Raw genomic sequence first — 12,932 nt, forward strand, 5'->3', positions numbered from 1 at the left:
GGCTATGAGGTTGGTGTGGTGGGTCCAGGTTAGATCGCCTGTGATGTTGACACCTAGGAATTTGAAACTGTTGACTCTGTCTGCTGCGGACCCGCTGACATGAAGGGGTGCATGGTCTGTTCCTTGATGCTTCCTGTAGTCCACGATCAACTCCTTAGTTTTGCTGGTGTTCAGAGAGAGGTTGTTGTCCTGACACCGTGCTGTCAGCGTTTCTACCTCCTCCCTGTATGCGGACTCATCACCATTCGGGATCAAGCCGATGATTGTTGTATCATTCTCAAACTTGATGATCAAGTTTGTTCTGTTCCTGGCAATGCAGTTGTGGGTGAATAGGGAGCAGAGCTGAGTACGAGGCCCTGGGTGGGTACTGATGTTCAGACTCGGGGTGGAGGATGTATTTGTGCCTACTCTCACTACATGCGGTCGGCCTGTCAGAAAGTCCAGGATCTAATTGCGGAGAGGGGAGCTTAGTCCTAGGTCCCGGAGCTTGGTAATAAGCCTTGAGGGTACGATGGTGTTGAATGCTGAGCTGTAATCAACAAACAGCATTCTCACATACAATTCTTTCTTGTCTAGGTGTGAGAGGGTAGTGTAAAGAGCAGTGGCGACGGCATCCTGTTCTGTTTTGTCGGTATGCAAATTGCAGTGGGTCCAAGATGTCAAGCAGTAAGAAGGTGATGTGTGCTTTGATCAGCCGCTCAAAGCATTTCATGATGATGATTGTGAGTGCAACGGGGTGGTAGTCATTTAGGCAGTTGACTCTGGTTTTCTTGGGGATCGGGACGGTGGTGGTTTTCAGGACACGACCAGGGATAGCATCGGGGCCACTCTTTTTAAAGAGTTTGTACACGTCAGCTCTGGACACACAGTGGGTGTTTCCCCTGGCTTACTAGGACTACCTTAGCTTGTTCCGTGTTATGGACTTCAAACCATGTGTAAAATGAATTTTGTTCATCGGGGGGAAAAGCGATGTGCGTAATGTTGCCGTGTTTCACTTTGTAATCTGTGATGGTGTGGATTCCGTTCCACATATTCCAAGTGTCCCAGTTGTCGTGATAGTGCAATTCCAGTTTTACCCTGTAGTTATATTTGGCTTTTTTGATGGCTTCTCTGAGATCGGATCTGGGTTTTCTGTATGTGTGCTTTTCTCCAGAGGTGAAGGCGGATGTTCTAGCTCTGACATTTACTGAATTGAGGTTGGGGGAGGGCTTTGTAGCCATCTCGGAAGGGAGCATAAACATTGTCCAATGTGTTTGTTCCGCGCATCGGGTAATGTTTATGCTGATGTAGGTTTGGCATGATTTTCTTCAGGTTCGTGCCATTGAAGTCCCCCACTGTGATGAATGCTGCCTTGGGGTATGAGTTCATGTCTGCTAAGGTGTTCGTCCTCTCGTGCTTTTGTGGTGTTTGCCTGCAGTGGAATATACATCGCTGTGAGGACCACCACTGTAAATTCCCTCGGTAGATAGAACAGGTGACATTTTATTGTCAGGTGTTCAAGGTATTGAGAGCATGATGATGAAATAGTCTCCACACCTGTACACCAGGAGTTATTAACCATGATGCACAACTCTCCATTGTCCTGTCCTGATGATAGACAGAAAAACCTCTTGGGAGGATAGCAGTGTCCGGAATAGATGAGTCAAGCCAGGTTTCGGTCAACACTAGCACATTGCAGTTTTTAATGTCCCTTTGAAAAGCATGCCTTCTTCTCAGCTCGTCAAGCTTGTTGTCAAGTGATTGAGCATTAACGAGAAGTATGCTCGGAAGTGGAGGGCGATTGCTGTGTTGTCTCAGTCTAACCAAGACACCTGCCCGCTTACCTCTCTTCCTGCGCCGTCACCACTTTCCTCCAGGAACAGGTACAGGTAAGACTCCATAGTCCAGGTAATCCATTGTTATTTTTGGTGCAAGCCTGGTTGTGCCGATAGTCAATCCTATGTCTATTAGCATTTGTCTATCATTGCAGATCATCGAACAAGCAGTATTTATAGTTAGCAGTACGGAAAACATTAAGTAAAGAAATAGAAACGAACAAGAGCTCGCGGGACGGCAGCCTTCCTCGTTGGTGCCATCTTGCTGGCCATTGGGTAACCTTTTTTTAACCATGTTTTACTGTTTTGTACAGTCCCAGCTGGCCAGGTTTCTTCAAGGTCTATTGAGTGGAGATGTAACTCATGTATCCTACGTGCGATTAGCAACATGAAAGGAATAGGGCCTTAGCTGATTAGGGTCTTGGTTAATTGCCCAAGGGTTACCTAACTGCCTGCCTAACTTTCTCACCTTGTTTACACCTTATATGGTGTTAATGCTTGTTAATAAGACAGAATTAAGCATTGCTGTGCTTTCCTAAATGAGGCCCCATCTCTCTTCATCTCTGTGGTGCAGCCACAGAGAAGCTATTCATGCAGGCTGATTTAAGGTGTTTTCTTTTGATAAGGAACAACTCCCAAATGGGGATGCACTTAGCTAAGCCTGGCTATCATGATCAATGGTCATCCCTGGCACCTATCTGTCTAGGGAGTGCCAGAAGGACATCTGGACTGCATTCCTAAGTGTCAGGAGTAAGTGACTCATCTCTCACCTTGATCAACCAATCAGGGACTAGCAGGGTGTGGTTACACCACGTGGGTCTCCAATGCCTGCCAAACTCTTAACCAATCAGCACACATCTGTGTCTTGGTCAAAAAGGTAGCACACGCTCAGGTCGGGGCTCTGCTTGGCCATTTTCGCGCACCCTCAAGAGACAATCACGTGACAACCGTTGTTGTCTACACTGGGACTTGGAGTTTGTTCTAAGCGCAAGGCCGAGGATCCCGTACGTACTCAGAATTCTACCAACGTGAATGCTCTGCTTGATCAACGACAGCTTACAGTTGGACCCTCGTCGACAACCTGAATAGCTTATTCAGAAGCAGCGCTGGACCGGGAACGAACCAGTTTTCTTCCTGTGCAAAAGAGTGACTTGCGAGGACCCGCAGTCACACTCTGTGCATAGAGACTTTCTACCAGTCAGCCGGACTACTAGTAGACTCCTGGGAGCAACGACTGCACTGCGCGCCGCAGTTAGATTCCTCCACCCGTCCTACTCCGAGCTGCACCTCGACTGGTTGGCCGGTAGCCAGAGGACGCCTAGACGACACCTATTGGACGAATGCTGGAACAGAGGTTGCAACAGAGCCTGTCAGCTGGTTTGGTGTTCGTGCCTGGAAATCCAAATCCATACATAGTGGATAAGTAAACCCTATGTTCTACATTGGGTCTCTAAAATTTAACTGTACCTCAACACAAGTTGTTATCGATTTAATTCATGAGTAATGTATTTACTATTGAGTGTAACAGTGGGTAATAACACTGATTAGCGATTTGGATATATCCGAACAATATATTGAAATATATTCTCTGTTGTGTATCTCTTTGTGTTTACATCTCTTTGAGATTATATACCTTGTATATTGATAACCCTCACAGTTAGTAAGTGTGTGCGTTGTTAGTTGTCCTGACGATTGATTTTCTAAAAGCCATAACGAACCACCTCGTGATTACTGCTACAATTAATAATTGTCTCAGTAAAATCACAAAACCGCTACAATGGTAAGAAACTGCTACTGTCCAATCATAAATGTATGTTTTTGTGTGAAACTTTTGCTCATCTTCAAGAATAAAAGCCTGTTGCTGTCCTTAGGAAAGTGTTTGAGACAAGGTTAACCTGTTAACTTTGCCTGTTTTCCTTTCTTTATTGCAATAAAGAAATCTCCAGCTTGATTTACCAGGGTTGTGTGATTTACTGAGAAAGGGGTCTAACAGGACCTAGTTCAAGAATTCAAAATCTTCAAAGGCAATTGAAAATGTCATCATTAAATCAAGGAACTTGCTTTTTAAAATGCTATTTTTAATCTATATTTGATCCTTTTAATGCAAAAATTAATTATTTTTTAAATATTTTTTAATTATTTTATTACATTTCCAGAAATGCATTTAAAATTATAGTATACACTATAAAAGGCATTTCTGTGCAAATAAACAAAGTTAATTTACAGTTTCTCGCAGAGCAAGAGATAAAGTCTTTTTTGATCGAAAAGATCATTGCAGTTTTAAAAAGCTGTTAAGATGGACAAGTTTTCTAGAAATAAATGTTTCTTGATATTTTTCAGCATATCTTGTTAAGGCATTTGAAAAGTTAAACAGATATACCTGTGTTTAAAGATTTAAAAATTAAAAATTCTCCACCTACACACAAATGCTAGCTATAAAAGCCCCACATTAGTCCATGCAATTTTACGTTAAAATGTTTCAAAGCATTCCTATGCCTTTTTTGAAGAGTACAGTTTTACTTAACTTCTGTAAGTTTAATTTTTGTTTTCTTTTAATATTTTTATTCATAAGTAAACTCATGATATATATATATACACCTTTCATATTTGTACAGAATATTGTTCCCACAAAACATCTGGATAGCCTTGCTGAAATGTATAGTATATGTAAATAGGAAGCATGTGTAAGCAAATTGTTGAGCTTCTGATGAGACAAACCATTTATTATACTACCAAATTCTCTCATGGAAAACAGCTCTTCTGTTGCTTTAATTTACTTTAATAGTGTGACAAAAGCAAAATGGAGTATTAGAAAAACTAAAAAAAAGGGAGGCCTTAAAAACCTGCTAGAAACTTGCATTTGCTGTGTTTCCAATGTCACTCTGTATAATTGTTATTCTAAAATTAAAAAAAGAAAGTCTACATTGCACATTATAAGTGCAAAAGATGATCGAACATACATTAAAATATTTATTTTACTTAAGATCTGTTCTTAGAAGTGAAGTAAGAGACAAGATGTTAAAAGGGTTAATAACTTAAGTCAGTTCTGCCTGAAAATTAGACTTCTAAGCAACAGGGGTTTATGGCAGGAAAGGGGGTTAACTGATAAGGATTCCAGATGCGAGCAAGGAACCCCCTGGGGGCATAATCTTAAACTGACCATTTGGCCAAATACCATGACCCCCCCCCCTCTTACCATAACATCGAATGACGTCTGAAGCAGCAAGCAAGGACTATATAACCTAAAAGTTTGTACCGGCACATGGAACAATACTTCGGTTTTGTTGTTTCTTGCGGGAAACAAGACTTCGCCTTTATTGTTCCTTGCATGCAATAAACTCATCTGTTTTACTTCATCTCGGGATCAAGAACCTTATTCTTTCTGTTACAACAGAAGCAACAGTGGAGTAAAAGAGTAAGATTTTGAAAATATGGGGAAAAAAGTTACTTTGTTTTGATTGATTGATTGATTCAGAATAGTTCCTTTGGCTATTCAACACTATTTCTTTCCAAAACCTAGATATTGTTTCCTTTACAGCTGTTTTGTTGGACCTCTGCATTAACTTTACTATTCAATAAAATGCCATTACACTGCCAAATGCTTTGTAACTATTTTTTCTGAACTGGATAAAACAGCCTGAATGAAAATACACATATGCTGCTTCTGCTATGGCCAAAAAGGGATCTGACCTTGCTGGAATCAGCATTACTAAAATCTGGGGATACTCACAGGGTCTCTAAGCTGTGCAGCCCTTGAAAGCAGTTCTCTCCTAGAGCCTGGATTCTGTTGTTATGAAGATGACTGTAGAAGAAAAACATTACTTACTCTTAAAAAGCTGGCAAGTTAAAGTGACTTACAAAACATGCTGGTCAACATCATGCCTGCCATAGCTGAGGACATGAGAAATTTTATTGCATCATTGCACCATTGTGCGAATGCGTGCACTTAACCTGCATGCAAATATCTGCACATACTTCACTTAAAATGGCTCTAACCTCAACCTTAAAGCCACAATTCTGTAACATGAAATGACAAAGCCTGTTAAAAGCAAGAGCTGCTCCATTACACTTCATTAACTTCTTCATCTCGCCAAAACTGTTGCAGTGTTTTCTAAATCAAGGAGCAGAATAAAAGCTGACCTTTTAGTTCAATCTATTGTATGTCTCTTGGTTAATATTGCTTAATATACAATTCAATTCAATTTATTTTTATATAGTGCCTTTCAAAACAAGGTTGCCCCAAGGCGCTTAACACTACATTTTGTCAATACAGAACAGAAGACCAGAAGGCAACGGAGGAGAGGAACCAAAAACTCCTTAGTAAGGAGAGAAAAAAACCTCTAGGGGTCCAAGGTCAACTGATTGCCCAACCCCTTTGGGCATGTTAACATTAAACATTATATAATTTAAAAAAGGAAATGATTAATCCATTCAGCCAACATGTCTTCTGTGTGTTAGTACTCCATGCAGATCTCTGTAGACCAGTAAATTCCTCCTAAATGACAGCAATAATATACACATATATAAATTAATTAATTAATAATTAATAAAAGAACTTCAGCTGAACTGACTGAAAACTAAAGTTTCCAATGCTCCTGTTCTATATACTGTCACTTTTAGCCCTTTTTTTTACTTTTTGATGTTCAGAGTAGGAGAAGCACAGTGGCAATTCCTAGGGTGATATCTGTATGGAGTCTGTAACTTCTCCCTTTGTTTGAGTGGGTTTCTACCAATTTCCTCACACAGTCCAAGACATACTGTTAGCTGAATTGGCTTCTGTAAAAAAATAAAAACTTGGCACTGGTGTGAGTATGTGGGTGTTTATTTCTGTTTGTGTACTGTGATGGACTGGCATTCTGTCCAGGATTTATGCCACCTTGTACCCGTTGCTTGCGGGGTTAGGCTTTGACTCCCCCTGGGACCTGTTGCTGGATAAGAAAAGTTAATAGAAAAGAAATGGATGGATCTTCAGCTTGTTTAGATTCAAAACTTATACTGTAGTTAAGCGATTTCTTGCAACCAGATGAAAAATCTTTATTTAATGGATATTTTCCTTTATCTACATCATCAACCTTCTTTCAGAAACCTTTGATTAATGAGCAGACCACAATTTTTATGGCTGGAGTTCTTGCACTGGTTTCCTATCAGGTTTCATGTTGAAAATCCTCATGCTCACCTTTATGCCTCTACAAGGCTTAATACTTCAGTACCTATCCGACTTATCTTCCTACTCCCCACCTCCCAGACTTCTTTTGTCTGATTCTGGTCTGTTTGTCCACCAAGCTGAAACATTTTTTAAAATGTGGCAGTGCGGTGGCCCTGTGGCTAAGGATCTGCACCTGTGGCTGGAAGGTTGCCAGTTCGTATCCCGGCAGTGGAATCTTACTCCGTTGGGCCCCTGAGCAAGGCCTTTAACCCCAACTGCTCCAGGGGTGATGTATAAATGTCTGACCCTGTGCTCTGACCCCAAGCTTCAGTCTGTGTATTTCATAGAAAGCAAGTTGGGGTAAGCGAAAAGACAAATTCCCAATGCAAGGAATTATGTATGGCCAATAAAGTGATCTTATATAATATATTCATTTCAACTGTGTATTTTTTTACTTTTGAGTAAAGTGCTTTAAGAAAATACTTTTAAAAAGGCACTATATTATTTTGATCACTTTTAATTTAGTACATAGAAACAGAGTGATTCATTTATGTTTATTTTACAAATATAAGCCTTGACCTAGGAAACACAGAATGCCCTTTGGTTTTGAATCTAGCTAAACTGTATGACTTAAGCTGGAATAGTTATAGGCTTAATTACAAATGTACATATTTTCTAGGTCTCTGCTAATTCTAATTGAAAGTCACTTATAAAGTCACAATGACTTTTCATGAGAAAGATTTGTATATCTACTACTGTAGATTCATTACACTGTGTACATGGGTATTGATTGTGTGGTGCCTTATCTTGTACAGTATTGTACAGCATTTGGATCCACCTGATGAAGAGTCAATACTTACAGCACTACAAGGTTGGACAGGTTACGGAAGGCTCCATCCGGAATGTGGCTAATGCGGTTCAGTGCCAGAGTCATGGCCTGCAGGGCAGGAAGGCTATTGAGGGCACCAACAGGGATCTCTGTCAGTTCATTGTCATCTAGCCATAGGTGCCGGAGTGACTGCAGCCCTGTGAATGTCTGCTCTGGTACCTCAGAAATGAGATTTGCATCCAAGCGGCTAGAAAAAATATGGAAATTCAAAAGCTTTTTACTGTTATGGAAAATCATTCTCAATTTTAATCTCACTGTCATCCTGTCATTAACTGTCATCCTAACCCTAACTCATGCACTCATATTTTAGTTTTCTAATCCAAAAATGAATCATAAATGTTTTTCTTTTACAAAAATAAAGCTAATTAAAAAGTTTATTTTCTGATATTTTAATTCTTTAATTTTACAGCGTGAATAAAAATACAGTTTATTAATACTCAAGTAAAAATATATTGTAAATGAATAATGATAATATTTAATTCTTAATTATGTTAAATACAAGCTGATTTTTCTTATTATTGTATTTTGTTACTTTAAGAGAAAAAAGTAAGAAATATAGTTTATGGCAATCACTGATTCTTGTATTATTCTTTTTAAAATTATTTATTATTAAAATTATTCTTTTTAAAATGTATTATTCTTTTTTCTCTGTCATACAAAGCCTTGTGTTGATGACTACATTAGTAGGTTTGAGACTGAATGAAGCTTAAAGTCCCCATTACAGGGACAAAATCACTCTTTTGACAAGCATGGAATGAGCATTTACTTATTAGGAAAAAAATGGAAAACAGGAAAAAAGGGTAACCGGTACATAGAAAGTGTATTCTTCAGAATGTGTCTATTTTAGTTGTCTGACTGAAAAGTTTGGCATTGGTTCACCAGTAATTATATCAATTATTTTTTTTTCCTTCTTCATAGTATGGCTCAAAGCAGTCAAGAACTGTTACATGTCTTACTGCGTGATTTATACCTATAGTAATTAAACTATCTTTAGCATGCCTGGTGAAGGCCTGTCAGAGGCGGGTGGCGGCATGCAGGTTTTGTTATGCTTTAGAGCAGTCACACTTGCATATCTGCAGGTGTTCTACTCTGCATTGTACTATACAAATGCAGTGCTTGCCAATGACCTGAATTCTGGAGTGATTTAATAAATATCTTTTAAATAATATAATAAAAACATTCAAAGAAATTTTAATTATCCTCCACTATGCAATGTTTCAAAAAGCACTCAAAGCCTCTCTCTTCCAATTAGGAATCTATACAAAATGAGTCTCTGGGTGAAATTATCATTCCTATTATTATCTTCTCTTCTGTAATATCCAAAAGACATTTTAATTTAATCTTATTCAAAATTAGCCGCCTCCTCCTTACGGTAAAAGCACTAATGCAGAAATTGATCTAGTGTATTGGGGTGAGAATGGTGGTGCTGGGTAAAGCCTACACGATGGAGAAGGCATCATGATTTTTTTTTTATTGAAAAACTACAAAGTTAAAATCAGTGGTGTCCTGAAATGTTTGTTAAAAAATGGAAAATAATTTCTTTCACAGGTCAGTCAGAATCTTTTCCTCTCTTCCTGGTCAAATTTAAAAGACCAGGAATTGTGGGCATTTCCACAATTAAGATGAATAGTCCTCTTAGCCTAACAAGCAACAATTTTGATTTTACAAATGTGAGCTGTGGTGTCACATCTTGTGACACCATAATTGTAGCTCCTAAAATGATCCATAACATTGGAAACAGAGTTAGGGCTGTAATTCACATTTATTAATTGGCATCCTTCTGACTTCCTGAATGATAAAGGAACCAAAAAACAAGAGAAAGGGCTAAAAAGGTCATTGACCATTTTTTTACACAGCTATAAACTTTTCATTCACAGTTTCAGCTTTGCCAAGAGGATGTATTTACAGCGATGGAAGCAGATCACAGTGTTGAGTATCCTAATAATGAGGGGTTAGGTGAAAGGACCCTGTCATTTCCTATTTTCAAAGATGCCCGCATGTTTGTTATTGCTACTTCATATAGTCAACATACTGTATGAACTCTACAGCTACTTTGCGGTTTTTTTTAGTACTGCTCTTTACAATGTCAGTTTCATAGATGCGATGTGACCTCTTCATTGCCTCAGGATAAGTTTCTGAAGAAGTAGTAGGACTCTATACCCTAATACTACATTGTTATATTGCTACTGTGAACAGCTATTGCTGAACAGTGTTCTATATGATCAAAGATCATCATGGCACCAGAGAGTAGCGAAGTGTTACATGTTGCTCCTCGTCTGTAGGTCGTTGTCTGTTTCGAGTTGTGGGCTTTTTGTTTCCAGTCTGCCTTTCCAGCAATTATTTATGATCGACAAGTGTTTGGGGACATTGGATCAAGACTCATTGATTCAAACACAGATATATCCTTTTTGAATGTAAATCAATTATCCTGGGTGCCTCTGCATATGGCCCCCCCACCTGACTCAGAGCAGAGCCGGCGAACTTGATGGACGCGGAAGCACAGTAAACGGGGAGGACTTCAAGCAAGAGTGAAACGCTGCGGCTACCAGACCCCACTCCAGATTGTTCTCTTGGCCAATGTACAATCCGTGGAGAACAAGATGGATGAGCTAAGGGGAAGGTAAAGCTATCAGCAGGACATCAAGGACTGCTGTATTCTCTGTCTCACTGAGACATGAATGAACCCCAATACACCTGACTCAGCCGTTCAGCTTGACAGATTCTCCACCAGATATGGATCAGTCTGGATCAGCTGGTAAGAAAAAAGGTGGTGGTGTATGTCTTATGATAAACAACTCCTGATGTTTATATGTGAAAATTCTGAAGCGATTTTGCTCTCCAGACTCTCTGGAATATCTGACTGTAAAATGTCATCCTTTCTATCTACTGAACTGAATATTTGGATATTCAATGTTATACACTGATCACTGACGTTTAATCTTTCTCACTCATACAAGGAAACAGGATGCACCCTTTACTGTATAGGATCAACAACCAACTATCCTTAATACTTTTGATTTCCAGGAAAGAATGTAGACACTAGTAGCTCTTTGTACTTGACATTCAGGGTAAACTACTAAATTGTGCAAGTCAGTCCAATAGGAGCTTATTTAACCTTTCTCAAATTAAGAAATGGAATGTACTGTGATTCATTATATATAAATGAGAGCAATGTTCTCTCTCAATAACAGCAATAATATTGATTATAAAATTAAAGTTATATTAGTAATACTAAACACAAGTGTTACTGTTATTCTTACTTTTGGGGTTTAATAATAAAGTCACATTGATATTGAGAGACAGGGCTCTTTTTGGCAGGTAACAGTGCTGACAGTTGTCAATGTCTTCACTTCAGAACACAACAGGATGCACACTCTCTGGGATAAAGAATTTTCTATATTTCTATAATCATTATATATATATAGCTTTTGTACACATTAAATGTCATGTCATTTGCCAAACCGCTTTATACTATACGGTGTCGCAGGAAGCCGGAGCCTACCCGGCAAGCAACAAGTGCAAGGCAAGGTACACCCTGGATGGGGCATCAGTCCAGCACAGGGTAAGTGCAAGCCAATCATACATGGGGACAATTTGGATGCCACAGTAAAGGCCAAGGGGGGAAATTTGGCTCAGACACTGAGATAACTCCCTACTCTTATCAAGAAATGTCCACTTGACAATGACAACCACTGAGAGTCAGGACCTCGGTTTAACCGGGAGGTCTCTTATCCAGGTACTGATCAGGCTCAACTCTGCTTAGCTTCAGTGGGTAGCCAGTTGAGAGCTGCAAGGTGATATAGCTGCTGGCCACATTAAATGTATAGTTAAATATTATTAAAAATGTTATTAAATGAAAATCAATAAACATTTATTACACACATACTGTAGTACTATATGTTTACTGTTAGATTTACTTTTATATACTGTTTTAGAGCTTTCAACAAGGCATTTGTACTGACAATAATTCTCTAGCAGTTAAAGTTTGGATGACTATAATTAACTTTTGAAAGGCTTACATAAGTTCACATAGGGCAAATGTAATTTTCATTTGAAGTGTTTAACATCATAATTCCTCTGTTGAATCTGAATATCTCTACTGTTGAGAGGTGCTGCATTTTAGTGCAAATACCAGCCAGGGCAGAGTTCTCACTGTCCCTAGGCCCTCTAAAGTTAATATCTTTTCATCCTTGAGAAAACACTAAAGAATCAAAGGCCTGGGCCTCACCACAAAAATGCATTTATTGTATGTAATAAGAAAAATCATCATGCCTCTGAGCTAATTCAAAACCTTTCATACTCTGAGAAGGTATGTATTCCAAGGAATTCAATAAAGCTATTTCCACACTCACATCAAAGGATCTGAGTTATAAAAAGAATTTGTAACTCACTTTCTTAAATAACATTAACATGAAGAGAGATAATAATGTTGAAAATTGTTGATGCATTTTAAAGTGTTTTATCTGTTTCTTGAAGCCTAAGTCACACTCGTAGCATCTAAAAATCTCATTCTGCAAGCACTCCTTTATTGTTAAGTTGGGCAAAGGGGTAGCAATGGAGGCTAATCCTGGAATGAAATGGGGATAATAACTCGCAAGTCCCAAAAACATTTGTACTTGCTTCTTTGTAGAAGGTTTAGGCCAGGTTTTAATTAACTGCACCTTCCGATCTTGTGGCATGATCATTCCTCTCCCAATTGTATAACCAAGATAATTGGCTTCCCAGGCCCCTAGACAACATTTATTTGGATTGGGCGTTAATCCTGCTTCTCGCAAAGCTCGTGTCACTGCTTCCAGATGTTGTAGGCGTTGTTCCCATGTCATACTATGAATTACGGCATCATCCAAATAGGCAGCCGCAAAATCTCGATAAGGTCTAAGTATTCGGTCCATTAATCTTTGAAATGTAGCTGGAACCCCATGTAAACCAAATGGAAGGGCCTGATACTGGTATAACCCTTCAGGTGCGGCAAAAGTGGTCTTGGCTTTAGTTTCTTCGGCCAGCAGCACTTGCCGATATCCCTTAGTAAGATCTAGGGTACTGATATATTGGGCGTTACCTAATCACTCGATTAGCTTATCTA

General features: G+C 39.1%; 1 protein-coding gene across 1 annotated transcript in view; it reads right to left on the bottom strand.

Moving 5' to 3' along the window:
* lgr6 (leucine-rich repeat containing G protein-coupled receptor 6) overlaps window positions 1-12,932 on the bottom strand; it is a 265,732-nt gene that overhangs the window by 97,755 nt on the left and 155,045 nt on the right. Inside the window, exons 5-6 of the mRNA XM_088921620.1 lie at window positions 7,821-8,036; window positions 5,545-5,616 (exon numbers count right to left, since the gene is read on the bottom strand). Of these exons, the coding sequence (XP_088777746.1) occupies window positions 5,545-5,616; window positions 7,821-8,036 (288 nt within the window). The remainder of the gene's footprint in view (window positions 1-5,544; window positions 5,617-7,820; window positions 8,037-12,932) is intronic.

Source organism: Atractosteus spatula, chromosome 7 (genome assembly GCF_055471065.1).
Source record: "Atractosteus spatula isolate fAtrSpa1 chromosome 7, fAtrSpa1.hap1, whole genome shotgun sequence".
NCBI classification, from domain to species: Eukaryota; Metazoa; Chordata; class Actinopteri; order Semionotiformes; family Lepisosteidae; genus Atractosteus; species Atractosteus spatula.